Raw genomic sequence first — 26,865 nt, forward strand, 5'->3', positions numbered from 1 at the left:
GAAGAAAAGAAAAGACATTTGATGTGAGTATTTCTTTTAATTTACAAAACAAAATACATAGAGCGCATTGAAGCTAACTTTCCGAGAGTGGTATACTACTACTTAGGGTTGGACAATATGGGGATATATTGCGATATGCCCCTCCCATTTGAAAGAAAAAATGTCAGTGGGGAAAAAGGTTTGTTTATCCATATTTAGAAAGCGCTTGTTTCTAGTTGTATATCGTAGATCAAGGGTGTCAGACTCGGGTTGGTTCGCGGGGCGCCTTAACGTCAACTCGGTTTCATGTGGGCCAGAACATTTTAGATATAATATTTAGATATATTTTTTTAATAAATGGATTAAAAGAACTGGATCAAAAGCTCTGAATATTCAGTTTTTTATAGATCTAAAACAATGTTTATTTTAGCTTTTTTTTCTATATTTTTAGATTTTACAAAATGATTTTTGAACTAAAAACAGAAAAAAATGGATTAAAAAATGACAATTATTGATTTAAAAGGGGGAAAATTGGACATTTAATGTACATCTATACTCTTCATTTTAATTTGATCCTAAAAAAGAAAGTCGGCACTCATTATTTACTTTCTCGGGCTGCACAAAATGATGCGGCGGGCCAGATTTGGCCCCCGGGCCGCCGCTTTGACACCTGTGTCGTAGATAATTGTTCTGTAATGGTCGAGTGTGGCATCTGTAGTTTAAAGAATCTCATTGGCTCGTTCATTTTACAACAAAGACTTAAAAACAGGATTCGCTCTGGTTAACACTGCTTGCTTTTTTACATGCGGGTAACAAAATGTGAGTTTGGCTGCTTAGGCTTAACGGCGACATGCAAAAGTCCGTCTGGGCTATTAGCCCATTATCCTCTGGACGTCCTTGAGGAGAATGTCCCTGAAGATTGCGGCCAGCGTCCCCTGAGGATTGTTGGTCGTGGATTTCACCACGTCGGCGTCACGCCGACCCCCCGCTTGGGGGCGGAGCTTCCGCTTCCGGGCGGCGTTGTTGCCCCGCCCGCGAGGCCGAGGGACGAAACGGGCCTCGGGGGAACCGCCGTCGCTTTTCGCCGGTTTGCGTTTACGGCCGGCCGGCTTCCCCCAGCGGAAGTGCTCCATGGCGTAGGGGTTCCTCTTGGAACCCTTCTGACCCAGTTTGGGTCCGGGCGTGATGTGGCCCGGCGGTTTTCCCCAGCGGAAGTGCTCCATGGAGTAGCCCCTCTTGGCGTCGTCGGATCCGGGACGGGGTTCCCGAGTCTTGTTCCGGTGGGGTTTGTTCCAGCGGAAGTGCTCCGTGGGGTAAGTGCGCCGCGGGTCGCCGGGGAATTGGGCGCCGGGTCTGGGCTCGCCGGGGGACAGTTCGTTTTCCTCGCTGGCGTTGAGGACCGGGCGAGGTAGCCGCTTGGGCGCTTTGCAGAATTCCAGGCACTCCTACGTGGCGAGCCATCGCAGAGAGAAGAGACGTGAATCACGACGGCAGCGACACGAGGTCAGCGTTTTTTGCAAGTCTTTTCTCGCTGGCTTTTATCATAGAAGAAGAAAAGCCAAGGGAGAGATATGTTTCATATTAGCCATCTCGCGCTGGGTTTTAATTGGAAATGTGTGACGATGACATCCTTTTATCTCACGACTTTAAAATGTCAACCATTTCCCGTTACGTACTCCCGTTTAAATTTGTGTGTGGGCTCATTTTCATTTTTTTTTTAAACCTATTTGTGATGATCCATTCTATTTCTGCCACAGCATCAATTTCAAGATTTGCCGGCTTAACATCGAGGTTTCATGTTTGAACACGACAACGTTGACTTTTGCACCAGCGTAGGTTGCGTGACTGACATTTTACAAGATGAACGCGCATTCCATCTTTCCAAACGATTTCATTCGTCGTCTTCCGTTCCGACAGAGCCGACCAATCAAACGGCAGCCCGAAAAAAAAGATGCCACTCACCAGCAGGCGCCCTTTGTTGACCCTCACGCAAACGGCGCAGTCGGATGCCGAGGCCGAGGTCGGGGTCGGCGGGATGGACGCCAGCGTCAGCAGCACCAAAGACAGCCAACTGGGACGCCCCATGCTGGGCTGCAAGGCCCAATGGGAACGGAGGAGGTGAGAAAGGACAAGATCCGTCCCACCCATCCCTCCCCGGTACGTCAATCGTCTTCTAGATTTTAGCATTTTGGAAACAAAACACTTAGAAAAACACTTGGGGACTCGTTTTAATGGCACACACACTTATATTATAATGATATGAATAACTCTTTTGGCTGCCGACCCTCCCAGTTCGAATGGATTGGACATTGATCACCGCCACTGGCCGTTATTGACCTAATGCACAATTTAAAAAAAAAAATTTTTTTTCAATTAATCACATTCTGTGTAATAATGAAATGACAAGTAAATCACTTGTTTTTTTAATTATTATTTTTTAATCCACCGCAGTTGGATTTGGACGTCTATCGCCGTCCAAGCTTTAAAGGCAAACCGATGAAATATGCAAAAGGAGAAAAGGTTCCGTGTCGCTTCACGCTTTGATTCTTTTGTAAGAGCAAAAGGAAAAAAAAAATTGGCAGTCAACTTGTGTCTTTGGATTCCGTGGCGTTTGGCGTTTTTCAAACAAAAGCCTTGACGCTTCTGCTCCGACTTGATTACATTTTTTTTCCGGCGCTGGTTTTTTTTGGCCCGCTTTTTATGTAAAGATGTCCCCCCAAAAAACACAATTGGATTCACATTAAATGCGAATGGTTGAATAAATTGTTGTTGACGTGACTTCCATCTGTCACCAATCCAACTGCATTAATAATATCCAATTAAATTAATATGCCAACATAAAATTACTGCATAAAGGAGGTTTTCAATTTAAATACATTTTTAGGGCATGTAACTATATTAAAAAAAAAGATAATGCTCCTATTATTTTTTGATTCTTTTTTCCAGATGTTTTTTTAAATATTCGAAATCCATTTCTAAGTCGTCACACCATTGAACTCATTACACTATTTTTATGGCGATGCTTTCTTCTCTTTTTTATTTTTCGAAACCCAAACTTTTACCCCTCCAAAACCAACTTTATATCATTCACGGCATTTCCCAGAAAAAAGACGCCAGCCTTTTTTAAGCATTTAACAAGCATGAACAAAAAAAATCCCCAAAACCCCCATTTCCCTTCTTTTGTGGCATTCCCACCCCCCCCAAAAAAAACAAATTTAATCAAATTTCTCAAACCTGTGCTCATTTTCCACCCAGTTGTTGTAGACGGTGACCTGCCTCACCCCCAAAAAATGAAAGCATGCGACATAGCATAGAAAATAAGCCATTTCTTACCGTTTGCTCCTTTTTGGGGTCCTTTTTTAAGCCGCTTTTTTCGTTTTTTTTGCTCCGCGACTCTTGCGCCGTCCCTCCTCGCTCTCTCGGCTCTTTTTATAGAGCGCTTCAAGGCCTGCGCGTCTGTTTTGGATGTGAAGGATCTCCCACTCTCTCGCTGGGGGCGGGGAAACCACGCAAAAGTGGTGTGTGTGCACCCATGTATGTGTGTGTGTGTTTGTGTGTGTGTGTGCGTGTATGTTAGTCGTTACGTTAGCCCACGTAGCACCAAAAAAAAGGAAGGAGAAAAAAAAAATCTGTCGTGTTTTCGTAATGTATGTGGGATTAACTCTTTGGCTGCCATTGACGGTGTTGGACGTCCAATCTGTTTTGACTGGGAGAATCGGCGTTCAATCTGAGAAATGAGTTCCAGTCGTAATGTGGCAAAAATTAATTATATGACAACAAGTAATCGTTTTCATGATTTTATGTGTTCATCTATAGCAGGGGTAGGGAACCTATTGCTCGGGAGCCACATATGGCTCTTTTGATGGGTGCATATGGCTCTGAGCTAAAATATGGAAACCGGTGGCGAGAAAGCCGAGTCCCGAACGCACCAATAGGAACGTCACGTCGGCACTGTGCCATTGATTTTTTTTTCATTGGTCTTCTGCATTCATTCTCTCATTGATACTCGTTGAACTCATTGATTGGCAACAGCTTAACAATATTGTCAAAATAATGAAGATACTTTTTTGTACTTTAAAAGTTGTAAAATGACGAGAGAGAAAAAAATCGCACATTTTTATGTGTTTTGACTTTGAAATTGTGATTATGGCTCTCAAGGAATAATATTTGAAAATAGGAATTGTTTATGGCTCTCTCTTTGAAAAAGGTTCTCGATAGGCTGCCTGCCATTGGACGTCAAATGATCAGCGTAAAGGGCTCCCGGTTAAATTGGATGGGAGGTGTATCTTTCAAAATAAGTGCAAATGACGTAAGTGTGCCTTCATTTTGAAATTGTGACTTCCAATTGGGGAAAAGTTTACATTAAGCAACGTGTTGTTGCAGTCTGCACATGACCGATCGTTTTTTTTTTTTTGGAGGGACACACATCTGTTTATTATCAGCAATGATTTCATATTTTTCTTCGCCGCCCCCTTTCTGGAAGAATGCGCTTTAAAAAATATCAAACCTCGGCGTTAGCATTGTTATTTTGAGTGCAAAATGGCTGTCGTTTTGAAGTGCTTAAGTCTTATTTCAACTTGAATTATTCACTTGGACGTTAAAAGATCTCCACGATTGGCCGCTTGAATTTTTTTATTTTATTTTTTTTAACAAGAAGTTTTAGAAAAAGAAAAAAAACACTTAATACATTTTTATCCATTCCTAACATTTCAACTTATATACCTATAACTACCTATAACTTATTTCAACTTGAATTATTCACTAGGACGTTAAAAGATCTCCACGATTGGTCGCTTGAATTTTTTTTAACAATAAGTTTAAAAAAAGGGAAAAAAACTACATAATTTTTAATCCATTCCTAATATTTCATAAAATATCATTTAATATGCCCCCCCCAAAAAACTAAAATTCCCTCATATTGTCTTCAATAATGATAATCATCTTTAGAATAAAATAAATATTATCTTATTTCTTTAGTAAACAATGATGCCGTTACAAGCTTTCACAATGCTAACATAAAGTAAACTTTTATATTTTCTTTGCGATAACCATTTTCAGCTGTAACATTGAGTAAATAACTTTTTGCTAGACAATGACTCAACCAGTGAATGAAAAAAAATAAAAAAATCATATTTTGCATGAACTTTTGTCATGATCCACTTCTTCTTTCTTTCCTCTTGCGTCGGCTGCGACGTGACCCCAAAAGGTCAGATGCGTAGGAACGTCTCCGTCGCCCCCGGAAGGCAATGTTCTCCTTCTTAATTGGTGTCCTTGAAGGCAACACGAGAAACCTTTTGCACCCGGAGGCTGAAAAGGAAGGTCAAAGGTCAGCGGCGCGACGCGTCGTGACTTGACTGCGGCTTTGAAAAACTGCAGAATTGAAAAAAAAATACACAGCGGCAGACTAAACGCTTCTTTTGCGTCAAAAATAACTTTTCGCAGTCTGTAAATTAAAAAAAATCATTTGCATCAATCACCAATTTAAACTCAAATTGTAGATTTTTTTTTTGTTAATCCAAAAGCATTACGGCTATGGCTCACAAGCCTTATGTGGCTCTTTAATGGCCAAAAATACTGTATTCAACCAAAAAATGGCATTTCCAACGACTATTTACTCTTATTTAAGGTCAACAATAAGCGCACTCTGACCCGCCACCATAATATTTTGCCTTAACTGGTTTCGCAAACTCGTCCCGGTTCAAACAAACACGCTAGGAAAAATTCCCAGCCGTGTCTTGGACATCCAGAAAAGGTCTTATCGCTCTCGGAATGTTGTCCTAACGAGCGCCGACGGACCGAAGCCACTTTCTGCCAGAGCGATAAGATCCCGATAAGACGATAAGACGCCTTTCTCCATTTGTTTTCATATCAAAACGTGTGTGTGGGCCTCCATCGCGCATTTGGATGTGTGAAAATATTCGGGTTTCATAACGGGGTCGTAATGTTTAATGTTAAAGTGGTTGGCGCGTTGGCCTAACGGTTCTGAGTCGAGGGTTCGATCCCAGGTTCGCCTGAGTTTTCTCCCACATCCACAAAATGAACAACCTAAGCTAATTTGAGGCTAAATTTCCCATGTCCATGAATGTGATTAGTTGTTTGTCTCCTCGTGCCCTGTGATTGGCTAGCCACCCATTCAGTGAATCCGCGAAATTCGAGGGATTACTGCACTTGTTTTTCTTTCAAAACGAATGAATGGAACAGCATTATTTAATATTTGAAACTCTGGGATATCTCAATTGGACACCGACCGCTATAAATGTGCTTCTTTTCTTCCCCCCAAAAAACCCATCTGGATTCCCACAAAAGTTTCCAAAATAAGCAAGCGTACATACGTAGTATGTGATCCCCGGTGTTTTTTTTGGCAGCCCTTTTGGACAAAAATACTGATTAGTCTTCGTCTTTTTGAAGTCTATAGGTCAAGTCGTTTTAAGCGTATGGGGAACTTTAACATGTCTAGCATTTTTTACACAGTCAAAATGTGTGTTTAACTTCTCAAATGTATTATTATAACATGTAATACACTTATAATAATAATAATTATTATATAATACCTTGTTGTAATATTTATATATAATTATTAGAATACCGTGTCTTTCAGTATGGCTATATTTAAAAGACAATACTATGTATGACCTTATGTCCTTAGTATAATTAAGTGTACATACTTTACGATGTGGTAGTTCTCCAAATGGCCACGAGAGGTCAGGTTTTTCTTGCTAATATTTAAGATGGGGTTTATACAGAGAAATATATATATACTACGTATTCCCCTTTTCTTCCAAATTCAAATTCAAGTCTACTTGAATTGAATAAGGCAATAGATACATGAAAATCAAGTTTTATCCCCAAATGGTTGCTTTTAAAAGTATAGCTCGCGTAAATCGTGGGGGTTATTTCTTTTACCACAGTGGGTCCAATTAAATGTTGATAACGAGACAACTGCTCTCAAAATGTGTGTGAAAATGCAATAAAGTTGTAAGGGCGAATTTGTGGGTCCGTACGTGGCCCCTGAAAGAGCGTGAAAGTAGGGTCCCCGCATTCCTTACATTCCGGCCCAGTGATGTCACAGCCGTCCCCCCAAGGGGCTGCCTTCGCGGTACTCGTCAAAACTCGGAATTTTCACAACAATCCTTCTTTCCCCTTCTCAGAACGTGGATGTTTGAGCAATTGTTGATTCAGTTGTTGAAGAAAAAAATGGAACTTCCAGTGACAAAGGCAACGATTTAAAAAGAAAATGATGAAAACGTCTATTTTATGTTATGTTTGAAGTGACGGACCTGTTTAAATCTATTTATATAGAGCATATAAGGTGGTTTATCAGAAAATATAGTCTTTAAACTAAACTCAAACAATCTTTTCCATTTTTACGGCCAGAAGTCAACGGGGGCAGCGACGTGGACCACACTTAGCCCAGGAGCCGTAAGTTTGAGACCGTGTCCTCTATGAATGTATTAAAAATAATTTCAGGATCGAAACATCGTGCACGGAGGGGTTAATGAAAACTGTCAAGTTTGCCCCAGCTGCCAGACTTCCCACATCATGTGAGGTGTCGTGAAGGCATCGTCCCAGCCCGCCCTCTGGTGTCCAGAACGCCCCATTGGGGCAAAAAGCGGGGGTTCCTCCACTTCTAGCCTAGCAAAGGCGACCAGCTACACTGCCCAGGAACGCCGCGTCTCCTTCCCCAAGTTAACTTTTCAACTTTTCATCCCTTCTTCGGCGTTAAACGACAACTTTTTCCTCTTTCAATCCCCAAACAGAGTCTGCGTACGAGATTTAGCCGCCTCCGAAAGCCCCTGGACAAATCCATGCGGAAACCTAACCCCGACTGGATGTGGATTATTCCATTATTTTCGCGCTGAGGGAAAGGACCGCGCGGAGAAAATTCGCCCCGGAAGACTTGGGCATGTAGCGGGGTAAGTTAAAGCCATTAAAACTGTTTGTTCGAACTACTTTTGTTTAAATTATACCTCAATATAGTTAAAACCACAATAACATAGCTGCGGGGACTTCGAAAATACAGGCAAAACTGGAGCTAAAGGCAGCAGAACTTCATAATGAAATACGCCCAAAATGACGGTAAGTGGAGACGTCTATCAACTGTATTCATGCTAAAATTATTTATAAAATGTTGTTAGTACAAAGTAATTAGCGTCGACGTCCACCCACTGCGACAAAGTCAGTTAAAATGACAGTTAAGGCGGGGGGAAATGTAAAAAATGTGACTAGAAGACTGGTAAAATTAATTTAAAATACTGTTAGGTAAGTATCAACTGGAGAGTCGTATTAAATTACAATAAAAGTAGCAGTCTATCAACTGGGAGTCAAAATTATTCAGAAGTGACAGTGAAGGCCGAAGTTACGTGGTTAAATGAGTCTAAAAATGTCCATAATTAGCCCCTAAAACAGCAGTTTGTAGTAAAATCAAGATCAAGTTCACCAAGATCTCCAAGGTTAAAAATGGCGCTTTCAATGCTACAGACTATCACCTGGTGCTTCATTGAAGTAAAATGGTTCAAATGTAAGCCCCGGGGATACAGTAAGTAGGAAGCTGTCTATCACCTGGAGCTTTACTGTCATTTTAATACAAGACCGGAAATGGTTAAGTGTATGACTTGGAGCATCTTGGTGAAATTAATCACAAACTAATTCATCACTACCAAAATACAACAACAGCAAAAAAAACAGTGAACTCATTGGCTACCTGGTTCTCTGTAGTCAAATCACTGCAGTTTATAGCCACCTTTCTTTGTTTTGGAGCGAAAAACAGTCACCCGTGGAGTCCTTATTATCCCTAAATGTAGTTTACGCACGCTGCGATCATGCTGATGATGCTACTTTTTAAAAATATGTGCGTCTTGCATAATTCTTGCATGTTTTTGCGTGTGAAAGCTGTGTTTGGACAAGCACTAATTACCTGTAAATAACATACACACACAATTTAGAAGCGACAGGGGGGCCTCTCAATCACATCTGGCTGCTTCTAACATCCAAAAAGCCCGCTGCGTAAATTACATGGTAGCCAGGCTGGTGGTTTTCGGGGAATATGCGGCACTTTGCCGGAGAATTTTCAAGGTCTTCAAAATTCCACGTCTTGCCAGAGGCCGTTCAGCCAGAGGGAGGGGCGGGCATTGGTGGTCTGCGTGTTTTTGGTTCAGTATGGTAAAACTGTCACATTTAAAAAAAAAGATATTTAAGAAAACATCAACGTTAGCGTGGTTTGAATGGCCGACAGACGGCGTGTTAAGACCCGTCCTGTGTTTATGCACGCATTTAGGCAGGTGCAAAGGGGCGGTACGTCAATCATCCGAGCCTCCGAACACGCCGCAAAGACTCCGCCCCTAAAAGTGTGGCTAAAAATGGAAATGTCAATTATCCAGAAATAAATGGGCACTCGGGTTGTAATTGAATGTGAGCGTGTTGAGCCAGAATAACTGCTGATAAATACCACAAGCACATTTTTTTAAAGTTATTTTTTAATTCAATTAGTCACGTCATCGGTGGATGCGTTCTGTTTATTTTTTCCCCTCTATTCACTATTCCACTACTTAACAGGTATGATTAGCTGTTGATTTTAGCTTCAAGGTACCATTGTATTCCACAAAATGTAGGTTTTCATAAAGAGCAAAGCTTTCCACAATACTAGTGTCCTACAAGTGCAATCAGTGGATTGGCGTCAGGTGCTTCTCGTAGCCCATCCCCCGTTGCTTCAATCGATTCCGAGTCCGTGTCTGTGCTGGATGGCTTGAGCAAAAAGCTGCCCCCACCCACAGCGGCCCTTGAGCAAGTCCAAGACTTTTTCTGGACCTATTGAAAACGTTGGCCATCAAAGCGTAGACTTTTGACCTTTTTGACCCATTTAAGCACACCTTGATGAATGATTATTTCACCAATTATCCGCTTTTTGGTGTTTTTTCAGAGGATTGCAACGAATTAATTTGTTTTTAGTTCATTTCAATGGGAAACATTACGAGAATATTGACATACGAGCTCAGTCCCGGAACGAATTAAGCTTGTATCTCGAGGTACCGCTGTATAATCAATTCCCAAAATATACTTTCATCTAAAAAGTGCATTGCTCCTCCCACATTTAATACAAAAAGAAAAATGTCAGTTTATTTTCCATTGCTATACTATGACAGAAAAATAGCATATAACCACATCGTACAGTCTTAATATGTTCTCTCTATTTAAACCACCAGAAAATATTCTACGTGTCTTCCAAATTTTGTACGCTAACATGGAAAAAAAAATTCCGGGCACCGACTAGCGCCTGTAAACAGAAACGACGTCTTATTAACGTAAAGCAGGCGCCTGAGTTGAAACGTCCCGTTTCGCCGGCCAGTTTGATGTGGTTCCCAGGCGCGGGACACTTTTAGGTGGGTGGGAATGTCGTGGAAAAAGTGAACAACTTTGGCCCGATGAAGAGACGCCGTGGCGTGACGGCGTCCCCGGTTGTTGATCTCTCCCTCCTTTCCGTTCTTCTCCTCGGCAAGTGGAATAACACGATAAGAGACAGAGCTGTTTCCCACCGCTAACATGTTAGCTCATTAGCATAGTCTACTGCGGTCATTCGTGAGTTGAACGCAATAACATACAAAAAAGGCGACGATATTATTGTCTACGATATTATCCGTTTAGGAGTGTGTGGGGCTTTAAAAGGCGGGGCTTGATCTTTTGAGTAGGCGTTAGCTTGCAATGGCGTGGAAATTTCAACCAACTTATCATAAATGCCAATATTGTACTGAAAATCTCAAGTGGGAGTGGCTTAAATTAAATTATTAGCGACGCTGGTACATTTAGCAAGAGCTAAGCGTACAATGTTATGAAAAATAGTACTAAAAATCTCAAATGGGAGTGGCTTGAGTTCAATTATTAGCGATGCTAGCACTTTTCAGCAAGAGCTAAAGGTACAATGTTATGAAAAAATAACAATTTTAAACCGAATTAGCACGCGACGATGCTACAATCAGAGGAAAAAATATGCTCAATTTAGCCAAAGTTCCAAAACAACTCTTTTTTTACTCCACAAAATTACAACGTGCCTTTAAAAAAACGCCGGATACGGATTTACAAAACAAAAAGTCTAGCTAACCTATTGTCTTTGGGTCTGTTTTGACCTTACCGCAATTTAGCGGCGTGACACTGATTGCTAACTCTGCTCTCTTGGCTAACCCCGCTAGCAGTGGTGTGTTTTTGCGGCCAGCGCTTGTTAGCGCACGTCCGTGTTTGTTTGCTACACGGCAAAAGTATGCGAGGCTATTGGACATGTTATTCATGCCTTGTTTGGATTTTGTAGTTCTGCCAATCAGAAGAAAAAAACAAAAAAAATACCACAAACACCGTAGTAGTTTTTACGGCACTCCCGCTGATTCGGGGCGAAGGAATGCGGCGCTCGTCGGCATTTGGCAGCGCCGACGTTGTTATTAAGCACGTCTTCTTGATCCTCCTTCTTCCAACGTGTACTTGGGGTCAGGTGTGCCGTGTTTTCCGAGTCGAAGGACAGAGGAATTTGGGCCGCCGTCCAAACTGACTGTCATCAGCGCGTTGCCAGATCCCGGACAAGAAGCAACACATCCACTCCATTTGTTCTTCTTCTTCTGCGCTTTCTTGTCACGCTCATTCTTCTACTTCCCCCCCCCCTCCACCTGAAAAAAAATGTGAACAATAACATAGACCCGGTTTAATATTTTAGAAGCGTTCGTCCAGGAGTGGACAAATCATGATGGAAATATCTCAAGAAACAAAAAAACAAAAAAAATAACTGATTATGTGCTATGGTAGTTAGCAAAATTTAAAAAAAGAAAAATAAAGGCCTCTTGTGAGTCTTTAGAAGCTCCATTAGCCAATAGTTCATTTATTGTGGTTAATAAGTTCAAAGAACTTTCGCAATAGGTGAATAAACTGGTTTTATGGTATTTAATTAATATTATTTGCCACTGTAAAACCCTCTCTGTACTATTATTTAACTCTTATAGGTAAAAAACTACTCTAGTTATATAATCTGTCATTGTGATTCGCCTTTTCCCCCCATTTCATGTTTGTGTTATTTTATTCCCAAGGTTAGACGCTGGTGAAACAAGTTGTTGTTTAGTTTTGACGTACTTTTGTGTTTTTTAGGCCCCACCCTCCTGTACGCAGCCATCGGGAATGGGCCAACAGCACCTGGTCAGGGAGCATCTCTCCACGCGGCTGGCGTCGGCCCAGAGCGAGGGGGGCCTCAAGGCGGCCTGAGCCTGGCCCCTCGCAACTGACTTTTGCTCTGTTCGTCGCCAGCGCCATCTTTCTTGGCGGTTTTTCGAACTCGCCATGCCCTTCCGCCTCAAGTTGCGTCGCACGCGGCGCTACAACGTCCTGAGCAAGAATTACTTTGTGACGCGCATCCGCTTGCTGGACAACAACGTGATCGATTGCACGCTGTCGGTGGAGAGCACGGGCCAGGAATGCCTGGAAGCCGTGGCGCAGAGATTGGAACTGCGGGAGGTGAGATTTACAGGAGGCGGGGCTGCATTTGTGTTTTTTTTTTCCATGTGTGTATTTCCTATTTATTGACATTTTCATGGCACTATTCCAATTTTTATTTCCCTTTTTTCCTCAACATTTTTTGATTGATTTCATTTTAAAATACATACATCAAGGGTGTCAGACTCGGGTTGGTTCGCAGGGCGCTTTAACGTCAACTTGATTTCACGTGGGCCGGACTATTTTAGATATAATATTTAGATATATTTTTTTATAAATGGATTAAAAGAACTGGATGAAAAGCTTTGAATATTCAGTTTTTTAATAGATCTAAAACAATGTTTATTTGAGCTTTTTAAAATATATTTTTAGATTTTACAAAATGATCTTTGAACTAAAAACACAGAAAAAATGGATTAAAAAATGACAATGATTGATTTAAAAGGGGAAAAAATCAGGAAATTTAATATACATCTATACTCTTCATTTGAATTTGATCCTAAAACAGAAAGTCGGCACTCATCATTGAATTTCTCGGAGCACACAAAATGATGCGGCGGGCCAGATTTGGCCCCCGGGCCGCCACTTTGACACATGTGACATACATAATGGATACATGTTCAAATAATTCCATAATAATTGAATTCAACAAGTAAACATAGCCACCCACCCCATTTTTTTTCCCTTTTATCATATTTAATTGAATTTCTAGCCAATGTTTCCTTCCCCTGATATTCAAAATTCTCCCCGACTTTTTTTTCCTCTTTCCCCTAGACTCCCTTCTTTGGCTTATGGTTCAACGGGAAGACCCAAACTCCCGCCCAACGTTGGGTGGAATTAGAGAAGCCCCTGAAGAAGCAGCTGGACAAATTCGGCAACGAGCTGAACGGCAACGAACTCTTCTTCGGGGTCATGTTCTACGTGCCCAGCGTGTCCCGCTTGGAGCAAGAAGCCACCAGGTGAGCCGCCGACTCCGCTTTAGCACTCCCAAATATCCCAAACGGGTCCGCCAGAACATGACACTCGCGTGTTGAATCCACCGCGAGATGCCGTCGCGGCGCTTGATTAACGTCACCGGCGGCCTCCTCCTTCCCGCGTTCGGGCCGACGCGAATGGCCGCGCTAACACCCAGCTGCTGAATTTGCGGCTTCTGCAAAACGGGTCGACGGCAGGTCACGTTTTGTTTTCACGACGCGCTCCGATTCAAGGCCAATGTGGAAGCTCGGCTTTACGCTAGCTTTTCTAGTTGTTCAAAAGTGACCCAAAAACAACAAAAAAACTAGGATGCTAACTTAGAATTAGCTTTTGCACCCCAAAGCACAGAATGTGACTACTGTGACGCCAACAAAACAAAACCCTGACCCCCAAAAATTGAGATCTATACTCCGTTCAGGCTTTTTTTTTGGACTGATGTGACTTTTCGACAATTTTTTACCTACGTAGCAGGCCGACTTTGTTCAAGAGAGAGCGCAGGTTTGTTCTGCCGAGGCCGGGATGTGCTCCGTTAAAGGGACGGTATTCCAGGAATCTCTCTGCGGGCTTTTATGGAGTGTGACTACGGACCGTTGGAGGGCCGGCGGGGGAATTTGGCCAACAATAGTCTCCTCTTTTTCGCCCCCCCTCCTCGTTTTCTATTAGCATGCCTGTACAGAGTGTCGCCAGCACTTTCATTGGAGTCCCGTGTTTAGTTCCCTTTCACTCCTTGCCTCCTTTTGGCCTCGCGTGAGTCAGGAATGTTGGCGTGGGAGGCGGACCACGCATTCCTCCCGGCAGAAGGGCGAGGGGGGGGGGGGAGCCCGGGAAGGGGGCCGACGTCTGGTTTGCACAACGCTCACCTCGCAAGAATCCTCCGACGAGGCAGCTGCAGAAGCGCCATCGGAGGACTCGGTCACAATGCGCCGCTTTGTGGAAGCCCCCCCACACCCCCCGAGCACGCCACCCGGGGCTTCGGGAAAGCCGCGCCCCCTCGCTGAAAGCGAGTAAACAATCGGCCAAATGTTTGCACGCCGTGGCGAAACCAAGACGTGCGCCAACGGCCGCGCAGAAATGGCAAAGTTTGCTTACCGACTAGCCAAAATGTTGATGTAATTTGCATGCCGGGCCACTGGAGGGCAATGTCACGGGGGAGTGAATTTTCGCGATTCTGATGTAGCTAGAATCCAATGACTTTTTTTTGGTGTACACTTTTGTTTTACTAGTTTCACTGTTTCCATCGATTTCACAGAAGACAACAAACGGTTAGCATGCGCGAAAAAGTGACGCTCTAATTTTCCCGAGGTTCACACAGAGGTGAATTTGCAGCGAATCAGAGGAGGAGCAGAAGACCAGAACGTAAATGTTTTGAAGCCAGACTTGTCTCATGGTTTACGCCGCGTTATTTATGCGGTCATAACTCGCCGCATGGCCCCGTTGTTGTTTTTTTTTCCCTTTTCTTTTTTGGCTGGGAACTAAAATATAATTATGTCTGGGCTCACCACACACAAAACTATGTTTATGATCTTCTATTGTAAACACGGTGTGACTAAATGGGATTTTAGGGACATTGTTTTCTGGATTCACCGCGCTCCAAAGTCCGTTTTAGCTTAAAGAAACAGCGGGGAACGGTTGTTATTGTTTTCGCTCTGCGGCTCCCCCTACAGCAAGGGGTGTTAAACGTGTTAAATCTTATTTTTTCCCGGCTCCTCTTTCGGTTAAATGGGTCAGAAATGTCCCCTTTTGAAGCCTCTGGGTCGCGTGAATTGCCGCGTAATAATCCGAGACGGCGTCACGCGGGAGGTTGAGCCGAGAAAGCGATCCCGTTGGCTTTGAAGCGGAGGCTCGGACTGATTTGTAACCTGACGCGCCGTCTTCCCTTTTCTTCCCGGCGGTCGGCCGTTCGCTCATGTGCGTCTCCTTTGACTCGGCGCAGCTGTGAAAACCTCCCAGTGTGTGTTTCTTGGCGGCGCCGCAATCAGAAGGACGGATCGTCCAATTGTTAGGTCGCCGAGGCGGTCGCTCGTTTCCGCTACGACTGTAAATCACAAAAGGAATATAAAATAATTCAATGCAATGTGGATTCTTTGACCAATACATTGCAAAATCTGCCACCATTCAATTGCAATTACATTCGAGTACTGGTTGATTTACTTCGATACTTTATAGACCTGGTGGGCAAATTTAAAACACGACTGCAAAACAAAGTATCAAAAAAGTGGACATATTTGAACCCAATTGGGATATTTTTCCCCCCCAGAATGGTCTTAAACCCATTTTTTTTCCAATTGTCAGACATTTGTGAGGCGAACTTTCCCCGCTTGCGACTTCCAACATGGCAGATTGCGCTTTTGGCGTAGGCGGCCCTCGCCAGCATACAAAGCCGCCTTTATATCGCACGGGCGTGTTCAAAACCTCACGCCAGATGTCCGAGGGGGGCCTTTTGTGCACGCCGCCCGCCGACATATGCTCCGGCGTGCGTGCGTGCCTGCGAGCGCCGACTCACACTTGCCGTTTGACCCCCGACGACCCCCCTATCGGGCATGAGAGCAGACGTGTGGGAGGGCAGGAAGATCTGCGCTGGGAAATGTGTGGAATCAGCGAGAGGCACAACAAAGTACAGCTGCGTCTGCGTTTGTCTGCGCGCTTTTTTTGTTTGCCGTTTTAGCCTTGAGGGAAGATTGGCCACCGTTTTGTACTCGAAGGCCGGAAAAGTCCAGAGTTTGCTTTCTTTGCTCCCGATTCATTCCGTCTGGACTTTAGTGCGGTTCTTTTTCACGTTGCAATTTTGGCAAGTGACCCAAACTATCCCCAAAATACCCGAGTAAACAATCAGGGAGCTCCAGTCTGACTACGGGACATTCGGCCAATCAGAGGCCGCGATTTCACGTGTAAATATCTCCAAGGCAAAGCCCGACTCGCGTTAGCCGACGTGCTTCTAACCGAATGACATTTCCCATAATGCTCCTCTGTATTATCATTTACAGTTCCCCTCCCGTCGAAACGCCGTCCGCCTTCGTCGGATTCCGGCGGTCCCGCCCCGGTTCGACCGCATCTAGCTCCGCCTACTCCCCCTCCTTCTTCCCGCCGCGCCGCCCGGCTAATTAGAGGGTTGCCACGGGAACGGAATGGCATCCCGGTCAATGGGTGTAATGACAGGGTGAGGGAGGAGAAGTGCAGGGTCAGATTATAGGCGCTGGGAGAGGAGCTAAATAAGGGTCGAAGTGGGAGAGACGGGTGAGAATGTGAGACGGGGACACGGGGACCAAAATGGAAAAAATGCAGGCGCAAAAAAAGGAATCTTTGTCAAATAATAGAACATTCTGTGCAGTGGAAATGCGCTATTTTCGCTAATGCTAACTCATTAGCTTCCATGGAGGATTACTGCATTTATATTCCTGTTGGAGGGGTTTTTTTTGGTTGAGGTTTGTAAGCCTTTATCGGCTCTCAAAATGGTGGCCCAGGGACCAATTGAGGTCTGTAGGAGAATATTTGCTGGCCCATTTCATGACATCAAACTTCTACTACTTCAAATTGACGGCATCCCAAACTAAGCAAAAAAAAAGGTTGCTGGTAAATCTCAAAATGAGTCACTGGGGTGATTCACTCATTCCTGCGCTGGATTCTGTAAAAGACCTTTGTGATCTTGCCAGACCCAAAAGAAAAACTCCCCCTTTGTCTTGTCTTTCAAGAAGCGTTTTTTTCGTCACTTTCTTCTTCTTCTTCTTCTTCTCCGCTATGTTTTTACAGAAGTGGTTCTGGAAATGAAAGAAATGTGGAGGCTTTAAAAGGAGGGCTTTCAAGTGAGGTTTGTTTGATTGACGCGCTTAGAGAGTTTCGGAGTGCTCCTGCACCCCCTTTTTTGTGTTGGTCTTTCAACTGCGTCGAGTTGGGGGAAAATAAATCGAGGCTGGAGATGAAATGGTGAATTTGAGGGTGAGGATTAACTCGGTTACTTTAGCTCAAGTTCATTTTTTCTTTTCTATTTATTTATTTTTCTGCCGAAAAGGAAATCTAGCAACCCGTTGTTCCATTCGTCTGTTTGTGTGGGTCTTACTTTGCATTTGGGGGCACATAGCACAAATAGGGAGAGAGAAAAATATATTTTAGATGGTTTTTGATTCATTTTAAATGTTTAACTAACATTTTTATTCATTGTAATATCATTTATTCATGAAAAATTGTGTTCTAGCTATAAGTGAGATCTGTTTTTGGTCATGTAGCCAAACTTTTATTATTGTGGATGCCAGATCTTTTTTGTTTTTTGTTTGAATGACCAAAAATTGTTAAGTGTTACCCATTTTTTTTTCCACCTAGGTATCAGTATTACCTTCAGGTGAAGAAGGAACTGCTGGACGGACGTCTCCACTGCACGGTGGAGCAAGGCATCAGACTAGCCGGACTAGCGGTGCAAGGTGAGCGCCGCAACAAAGAACGGCTCAAGCAACTAATCTCGCCGAGACGGCGGAGGGCGCAAGGGCGCGCGACCTCGGGTCATCTCGACTTCGCTACCTAATATGGCCGCGTAACGCGGGAGAGTTGGCTTGCCGTATCGGCCAGAAAGGATTGTAAACACACAGTTAGCTTATCGCCGTTAGTCAAGGGAAGGATCCGCTAATGCTAACGTTACTTCCATTTATTTGTTGATTTTTTTATTTATTAAAACCAATGTTTTTTTTTTTTAAAGTTATATTTTTGTTAACTGGGAAAGAAAAGAAACAAGGAGTGGGGCCACAATTTTTCAACATATCATCTTGACAGACTATTTTTTAAAGATATGCATTAAGATAATGACAATTTTAGTGGATTCATTTCATGGAATTTCCCTTGTTTTTCACAAAAATCCAGTTCAAATGAAACAAAAATCATGTATATCTTACATTATCGTACATTTCTTCATATTTCAGTTTTAATTGAAATGCTTAGCAACTTTCCAGAAAGCCTGAAGAAAGAATCCAGATTTTTTTTTAAAATAAAAACATGCGCTGTTTTTGACTTCCTCACACTTATAACGAGAGAAATTGTCTTTTTTTTTCCAGCCGATTTCGGGGACTTCACCCAGTTCACCTCTCAGGACTTCCTCAGGGAGTACGTGCTCTTCCCAGTGGTGAGTCGTCATTTTAAATCACATTATTCTGCCTTTTTTATTGATATATTTCCCCCCCTCATTGTGAAACTCTCAGAACTGGCCTCACGGAGACGAGGTGCTGGAAGAGTGGACTCACAAGGTCGCCGAAGAGCACAAGAGCCACTGGTATGAGCCTCCTTTCTTCATTTTTACCCACATATTATCATCCAGCCCGTGTTGACATCCGTATGTTTTTGTAGCCGAATGCGGGCGGCCGAAGCGGAGCTTTTGTACATTAAGGAAATCGAGAAACTGGACGGCTTCGGTCAGGAGAGTTTCGCGGCAAAGGTCAGAAACGCTCCCAAAAATCGTTTAAAAAAGAAAGCGGGTTTCTGAAATCTCGCGTTTCATCGCAGGACAACTACACCAACGACATTTTCATCGGCATGTCGTTCATCGGCGTCTTCGTCAAGCACCGAAACGGCCGATCCATCATGCTTCACAGGTGAGTTTCAATTTGATTGATCTCGCTTTGCATTCCAAAACCGCATTGGCGTAAAAAAAAATGTCTTTGTGCCACGAGGTGGAAGGACATCGGGACCATCGCGCACAACAAATCGGCCATCACGGTGGAGATAACCAGTCGGGACGACACCATCATCTTTCACATGGTGAGTTTTGGCCCCGAATTCACATCAGGAAAGCACCGTTCTTATCTCGCCGCCTTTCCATCGTCCTCCGCCGTCATTTTCCGTGTGAAAGGAAGGACAAGGACGAATGTCCTCCGCTCGAGTGGCAAATTCCTCACCAATGTTTTGTCTTTTTGCGCGCAGGAGGATATGGAAATGGCCAAGTACATCGCTCGCCTCTTCACGGCCAGACACAAGTTCTACAAACAGAACAAGATTTGCGCCGAGTGAGTTTTCCCGAGGACGCCCGAAGGCCGCCGCGTGCATGCGTCGTGCGTGCTCACGTCGCTTGTTTGTCCTCAGGCCCACGCATTCCCCCGCGCCGATCAGGAGGCGACCCACCTGGACGCATCGTCTCTCTCTGGTACGCCCTCGCAAACGTTTTGACAGCCGCCATTGTTGTTTTGATCTTATCGTTAGTGGGTTTGAAACAACATCACCTTGAATTTTTTTTGTTTTTTGTATGGGTGACAAATCAGGTAAACAAAACAAAAACGGGAAGAAGAACAAAACACGCACTTTGAATGTAAACAAACAAAAAAATCCCACTAAAAAGTGGATTTTTCTACCAAAAGTGATATGGGATGTGAAGAAAATGATGACAAACGGACACTACGTGTATTGTAGTGCTTGTACGTGAAAAAAAGGGGTTTGTTTTGTAAATGCTAACTCAAATGTCCTTTTTATTGCGCAATGTTGAATTTCTGTCCCAAGCCAAAGCCTTTCAAAATTGAAATTTTCATGGCTAAAATGAGCGCTGTTCTTCTCATCAAAAATCAAGAGACTTCAAAAAAAGTCTATACACTTTTAAATCAAGTTTTCTTAATGGGAATGATGGAATGATTTCCGGCAGGACAACCAAGGCGACGATTTGGTCTCCTTCGCCAGACAATGGCAGCGCTAAATCCGGCACAATGGCCGCTTGAGCGAGCGAGGGAGCGCGTAAACCACGGGCGCTGCGTGTTTACAACTACGGCCACCGCAAAGTAGAAATAACAAAAACATTTTACGCTCATCTTACATGAAAAATTAGCGCCCTCATCTTGCTAACATAAGTACTGCACATAGCATCTGTACTTTTTTTTTTAAATTGTGGCTTTTGGTAAAAAAAAATGCTTGTTTTCCAGCCTCGACCGCCATCTTGTAACTTCCAAACGATGCATTCCCAGTACGGAGAACATTTCCAAGACACCAAGAGCTCTCAAGGTAAGACGCCATCCTGCAAAAAACCCAACCAAAACCCAAGTGACACTAGTTTACGCGACCTCCGCGCAGACAGCATCTTCCACGACGACCCTTACTACAAATCGGAGAGCAGCCTGGACCGCTGCCAATCCGACTTCCCCTTCCGCAACGGCAGCGTGTACAGCAGCCCCAGCTTGAGCTCGCTCAACCACTCGCAGACCTTCGTGGCGCCCTCGCCCGTCTCGTCCAACTTGAGCATCCCGGGCAGCGAGCTGATGCGTCCCGACTACATCCCCAGCCACCGGCACAGCGCCATCATCGCGCCGTCCTACCGGCCCACGCCCGAGTACGAGGCCGTCATGCGGCAGAAGCGGCGCCTGCTCCACCCCCAGCACGACCTGCACAGCCAATCGCTGCGCAGCCTCAACATCAGCAACGCCGGCGCTTACCGGCAGCCCGAGGCGCTGGTGTACAGTCAACCGGAAATGCGGGAACGCTCTCCCTATCACGGTCTGGGACCGAGCCCGGGACCTTACCAGCAGGTATGGAATTTTTTTTAAACATTTGCATTAAAGTAGACTTAATGTTTTTAAAAAGTCAGTGGATTTTTTTTAAAAATTGGCATTAAAGTAGACTTAATGTTTTTAAAAAGTCAGTGGAAAAATGTTTTTAATTTGCATTAAAGTAGACTTAGTTTTTAAAAAGTCAGTGGATTTTTTTAAAATTTGCATTAAAGTAGACTTAATGTTTTTAAAAAGTCAGTGGAAAAATGTTTTTATTTTGCATTAAAGTAGACTTAATGTTTTTAAAAAGTCAGTGGAAAAATGTTTTTAATTTGCATTATAGTAGACTTAATGTTTTTAAAAAGTCAGTGGAATTTTTTTTTTTTATTTGCATTCAAGTAGACTTAGTTTTTAAAAAGTCAGTGGAAAAATGTTTTTATTTTGCATTAAAGTAGACTTAATGTTTTTAAAAAGTCAGTGGAAAAATGTTTTTATTTTGCATTAAAGTAGACTTAATGTTTTTAAAAAGTCAGTGGAAAAATGTTTTTATTTTGCATTAAAGTAGACTTAATGTTTTTAAAAAGTCAGTTGGAACCATGTATATACGTTAGTTATTTGTAATATTTTTTTTTTTAAGTATATGCTGAAAAAAAGTGATGGCCAATGTGTAACTGTATCATCGTTTTCCAAAACGCCGTCTTGTGGCCTCTAAAGGCAATTGCAGTTTGCTGTGTTTCGTACATACATCATGTTTTTGTTGTCCTATTTCAAGCGCATTTCTCTTTTACAGATCAGCTACAGCAAGCCAGTTTCTCACGGCCCCCACCAGGGAGCGCCAGCTGGGAGTCAGGGTCCTTGTCACTCTCCTTGCGTCAACGGAGGAAACGGCGGCGGCGGCGTAGGCGGCGTGGGGATCTCCATTTCCCACACTATGAGCACACCCGACCTGGCCAACACCAAACAACAAGGAAGCAACGCGGGCAACTACCCGGCGACGGCTCACGTGGTGCGCAACCCCGTGTCCCGGCCCCCGCCACCGTACCCCTGCGCGCCCTTCCGGCCCGCCACCAGCACGCCGGACCTGGCCAGCCACCGGCTGCGTTGCATGGGCGGCAGCAGCCCGGAGCTGGTCACCCGCATGGTGCAGCTGTCCGTCAAGACCTTCCAGCCGGACAGCTCGGCGGTGGTGCGCCAGTCCCTGCAGGAGGTCAGCGAGCCGCTGACCGCCACCGCCGCCAAGCACCGCTCCGCCCTGAGCAAGAGGCACAGCATGGAGGTGATCGCCAGCATGAGAGGGGGCGGGATGGAAGCCATGACCATGAAGGGCTTGAACGCCGCACCCCTGCATCGGAGGAACACTCTCCGAGAGCACGTTTTGCCCCCGCCCCCCGTGGCCCAGCCGCCGTCTCAGCCACCGCCTCAACCGCCGCCGCCGCAGCCATCCAAAGAATTGCCGATCGCCATGTCTCCACAAATGGAAGTGGCGCCTGGGCCTTACCAGCACCAAAAGACCCTTTCCAACGCCACCATGCTGATCCACAGCAGCGAGAGCGAGGACGAAGAGGAGGAGGAGGAAGAAGAAGAAGAAAGGCCCGAGCTGGACGTTCAAATCCCGGGTCTCCACGAGGACATTAGCATTAGCGCTCAGTTGCAGGCCGCTCTGGCCAAACTGCCCAACAAGCCTCCGCCGGAGTACCCGGGCCCCCCGAGGCCCACCAGCAACGTCTCCCTCTACAACCACACGCACCACCACAATCACAACCCGGCGCCGTGCGCCGGCCCGGCGCCGGCGGACCCCGGCGATCGGACCCCCGAGGACGGCAATGGCGGGACCCTGACGCGAGGGGACCAGGGCCAAGTCAACGGCGGCGTTTTGGGGCCCTCCATTTCGGAACCGGATCTGACCAGCGTGAAGGAGAGGGTGAGGAAGGAGCCGGTGAAGGAGAGGCCCGTTTCCGAGATGTTCTCCTTGGAGGACAGCATCGTGGAGCGGGAGATTGCGCAGAGGGTGAGATTTTTCGAAAGATAAACAGCAATTCTACACTTTTTTGAATTGTCTGTCTACGCATGTTGCTTCACCTTTATAGTCTCAGCATCCAGTTAGTTGATTAGTTAGAATTTTTGCCTTCTGACCTTTGACCCATTCTCCTCTCATAAACACTAGACACTTACCGAACCGAATGCATAACCTCCAACTTTTCACCCGGTTGAGGTAACAAATATTTCCAGTTTGTCTATTCGAATGAAATGTTCCCAACACCCACCAGTCAGTTGATTTCACCCCTGCAAAAAATGTTGATTAGCTACTACCTCAACTCCCGATTAGTCCTAATCCTCCACCTGAGCCCCGCCAGACCCGCTAAAACCTCAAATCCCACCGATTAACCCTGGGGGGTTCATCTGTCCCGATTCGGTCAAACTCATTTGCGCCCATTGATGGCGATAGACGGCCAATCCATTTAGGCTGGGAGGGGCCAACGAACATTTGTTTATTCGCCCCTCCCAGTCTAAATGGATTGACCGTCTGTCGCCGTCAATGGCGGGCAACGAGTCCTAAACTGCCCTCAGAATGAGCAAAAAAAACCTCTAAATCACCTGCTTGTGGTGCTTTTGTCCTTAAAACGGAGGCCTCGTGCAGGGTTTAATAGCATTGGAGATTAAGAAAAGTGACTAATCCTATTTGAAAGCTCCAAGGAGCAGGAGCCAATGTAGGCGAGAGAAGACGTGGAAGGAAGTAGCGCAAAGACATGTTTCCCTCCGCCGCGAGCCTGACGGCGGGATTCTCTTCTCTCCTCAAGACGTTGGAGAGACAGAAGATGTCGGTGGACTCGGCCAAGAGGCCGCTCATGATGGCCGCCCTCAACGGCCTTTACGTCAGCCGATCGCCCGTCCCCGAGTGTCCGGCGGCGGAGGACGGCGCCAAGGCCGCCACCGACGAGCGGGTGAGTTGTAGCTTAGCGTCTTAGCGCTCGCTAACTTGTCACATGATAAGCCAATAATTATTTTCTTTTTCAAATAAGATTTCTAAATTAGGTTTTAAAATTACACAAATAAGTTGCAAATTCAGTTTATTAATCTGTTTAATTGATATTTATTGTTCATGACTAAAATATGAACGAACAACATCACCTCCTTTTTTCATATGCATTTCAAAACAAAGTCCTGGCAACACTGCCTAATGACCTTTGACCTCATGACCCACAAATTGAATCACCCAATTCCTTTCATATGACAAAAAATGGAATTGAATAAAAATGAATACTACGTTAGCGGTGACTCGCCAAAAGAACAGTAAGTACCGACCAACGTAACGCCGTGTCACTGATTGCCCTTTGACCTGTTGCCCGCCAGTGTAAAATGTTGGAGCTGAAGCTGGAGGAGGAGGAGGGCGTGGTCACCGAGTTCGAACAGGTTCCCAAAAAGCGGACGGACGGCGCCCTCACCACGGCCGCGCTCCCCGAGAACGCCGAGCGCAACCGCTTCCGCGACGTGGTCCCTTACGAGGAGAACCGAGTGGAACTGGTGCCCAACAAGGAGAACAACACCGGCTACATCAATGCCTCCCACATCAAGGTACCCCACCACTGCATACATCCATCCCGTTTTTTTTTACCCTCACAGGAATTTAATAGGAATGGGCTCCCGAACGCAAAAAAACCCCTGGTAAATCCATTTGAGCCGCCGGATTAGCCCCGCCCAACTCTGTTCCTTCTCGCTCGCCATGTTGCGTTTGGATCTGTCACGACCCGGCGTAACCCTCTTACGATGTTGTTGATTGGGTGTCCAGAAAAACAACAAGTCTGTGATTTGGATTCCCATTGGTTGCTTGCTTGGCCTGAGATTTTAGGATCATTTTGGAACTAACACAAAACTTGTGTTCATGTTGTAGTTCGGTGTTGCAATATGAAAATTGCTAGGCACCCCCTGCTAAAAGCCTGAAAATATTATTTATTTCATATTCATTATTTAATATTATTATCTTATTTTGAAGTGGCTATTTTGCTATTGTTTTTAACCAACAATATATATTTTTTTTCATGAATTGCCCCGAAAAAACTCCAAAAAGTCCATTTGTTTATTGTCTTGTATATGAAAATGAAGCTAATTAAAGTCAAAATTGAATTTCTCTTGATTTTTTTCCCGCAGGTGAGCATCCGAGGGGAAGAGTGGCACTACATCGGCACGCAAGGCCCGCTGGCCAACACCTGCGCCGATTTCTGGCAAATGGTGTGGGAGCAGGGCGTCAACGTCATCGCCATGGTGACGGCCGAAGAGGTAAGTAGCACGCACACACGCACGCCGCCGCCACGTGCGTTCCTCGGCCTAACGCCACTTTTCCTCAGGAGGGCGGTCGTCCCAAGAGTCACCGCTACTGGCCCAAACTGGGCTCCAAGCACAACTCGGCCACGCACGGCAAGTTCAAAGTCACCACCAAATTCCGCACCGACTCGGGCTGCTACGCCACTACGGGCCTCAAAGTCAAGCACCTGCTCTCGGGCCAGGAGAGAACCGTGTGGCACCTCCAGTACACCGACTGGCCCGAGCAGGGCTGCCCCGAATACGTCCAGGGCTTCCTCTGTGGGTCTCCTAATCCACCTCCATTTGACTCCCTTTTTTTCTTAATGGACTCCCAGGCTCATTTGAGATGTTTTCCTCGTTCCTCAGCCTACCTGGAGGAGATCCAGTCCGTGAGGAGGCACACCAACTCCATGCTGGACACCTCCAAGAGCCTCAACCCGCCCGTGGTGGTGCACTGCAGCGCCGGGGTGGGCCGGACCGGCGTAGTCATCCTCACAGAGTTGATGATCAGCTGCCTGGAGCACAATGAGGTCTGTACCTTCTCATTTTTTGGAGTAAAAATGCTCCTCGAGTGATTGAAAGTCATGTTCTTCTGCCTTTCTCCAGCCCGTGGAGATCCCCACCATGCTGTCGGGACTGAGGCAACAGAGGATGCTGATGGTCCAAACCATCTCGCAGTACAAGTTCGTCTACCAGGTTCTCATCCAGTTCCTCAAGAACTCTCGCCTCATTTGAACATTCTCACCTTTTTTTTTTATGTACATGCATTTTTTAAACAGTTGACACGTTAACAGCACTCTTATGTTTTATTTTTATTTTTATAGCTACTCAAAAGTGGCCAAAAATCTTTCTGAAATAACAATTTGGCACTAAAATATCCAAAAGTGACGGAAAAAAAATGCTCATAGAAAATCTGGGATTTGTCGCCGCCCTGTGGCTAAAATTATACAACAACGTGATGATGTGAATCACCAACTTTTGCTTGCATTTACGGCGATAAGACGTCCAAATGAAGTGAACTCTTTCAATCATTCCGAATAAATTGGACGTTCACTGCCTTCAATAAGTCAATTTGAACCTTTTTTATATTTATTTATCCAGCCCAACAAATCAGCAAACTCCCAGAAAGCATTGCACTTCCCGTTTCTTTGTATATTTGTCACTACATTAGCGCAAAATTGGACCATTTTATTTCCCCCCCCCCTCACTTTTCCTTCAACCAAGAAAATATCAGTTTATTTTTTATGATGCAATATCTGGCTTTCCCGTTTGTAGGTGAGTACATTTCAACATATGCGCTAAATTGTGCCTTACTGGAGCAACTTTGACCTATCTTAACTCAAATCAGTCAGTATTTATCCTTGTTTATATTTTTTTTGTACAGACACTGTTGTGTGAAAAAAACTTTTGACTTGGTACTATCAAAACTACCGCAACTTGTTCAGCTATGCATGTTTTTTTTTAACGAATATATTTTAATGTATATACAAGCATAAAATGTATCTATTCTCTTGAATATAAAGCTCCTGCTCCCTTCAAAAAGTCTTTTATTGCACTCGTTTGTCACGTGGCATTCCATTGTTTGTTCATATTTAATCTAGACTTTCTTCTTCTTGGCGTGTACATATGTTTTATATACCTTTTCACTGCTTTTCTCCCCTTACACTTGCAATAAAGCCTTATTTTTCTCTACGTAGTGTTTGTGGTGCTG

The 26,865-nt window shown here is 44.7% G+C and overlaps 2 protein-coding genes across 6 annotated transcripts; one reads left to right on the plus strand and one right to left on the minus strand.

Moving 5' to 3' along the window:
- Positions 1-17: 17 nt before the first annotated feature.
- On the minus strand, positions 18-3,443 carry LOC144064293 (uncharacterized). The gene is made up of 3 exons (XM_077586702.1): positions 3,313-3,443; positions 1,942-2,070; positions 18-1,424 (listed from the first exon to the last, which is right to left on the minus strand). Exons 2-3 carry the CDS (start codon positions 2,062-2,064, stop codon positions 852-854), a joined length of 696 nt encoding a protein of 231 aa, XP_077442828.1. The 5' UTR covers positions 2,065-2,070; positions 3,313-3,443; the 3' UTR covers positions 18-851.
- On the plus strand, positions 667-26,846 carry LOC144064286 (tyrosine-protein phosphatase non-receptor type 14-like). 5 transcript variants are annotated; one of them, XM_077586689.1, is made up of 27 exons: positions 667-1,482; positions 1,737-1,811; positions 1,897-2,097; positions 4,187-4,288; positions 7,354-7,398; positions 7,500-7,892; positions 7,977-8,055; positions 12,097-12,144; positions 12,253-12,459; positions 13,213-13,397; positions 17,728-17,825; positions 18,450-18,517; positions 18,594-18,664; positions 18,739-18,826; positions 18,895-18,983; positions 19,062-19,149; positions 19,312-19,394; positions 19,471-19,531; positions 20,295-20,373; positions 20,443-20,894; positions 21,646-22,863; positions 23,654-23,797; positions 24,207-24,428; positions 25,002-25,130; positions 25,199-25,433; positions 25,521-25,684; positions 25,761-26,846. In XM_077586689.1, exons 7-27 carry the CDS (start codon positions 8,050-8,052, stop codon positions 25,887-25,889), a joined length of 3,864 nt encoding a protein of 1,287 aa, XP_077442815.1. In that variant the 5' UTR covers positions 667-1,482; positions 1,737-1,811; positions 1,897-2,097; positions 4,187-4,288; positions 7,354-7,398; positions 7,500-7,892; positions 7,977-8,049; the 3' UTR covers positions 25,890-26,846. The 5 variants fall into 5 exon arrangements, with proteins under 5 accessions (XP_077442815.1, XP_077442814.1, XP_077442818.1 ...); XM_077586688.1 differs by having other exon boundaries at positions 8,000-8,055; XM_077586692.1 differs by lacking the exon at positions 7,977-8,055.
- Positions 26,847-26,865: the final 19 nt, after the last annotated feature.

The sequence above is a fragment of the Stigmatopora argus genome, chromosome 19 (assembly GCF_051989625.1).
Source record: "Stigmatopora argus isolate UIUO_Sarg chromosome 19, RoL_Sarg_1.0, whole genome shotgun sequence".
In the NCBI taxonomy this organism is placed as follows: Eukaryota; Metazoa; Chordata; class Actinopteri; order Syngnathiformes; family Syngnathidae; genus Stigmatopora; species Stigmatopora argus.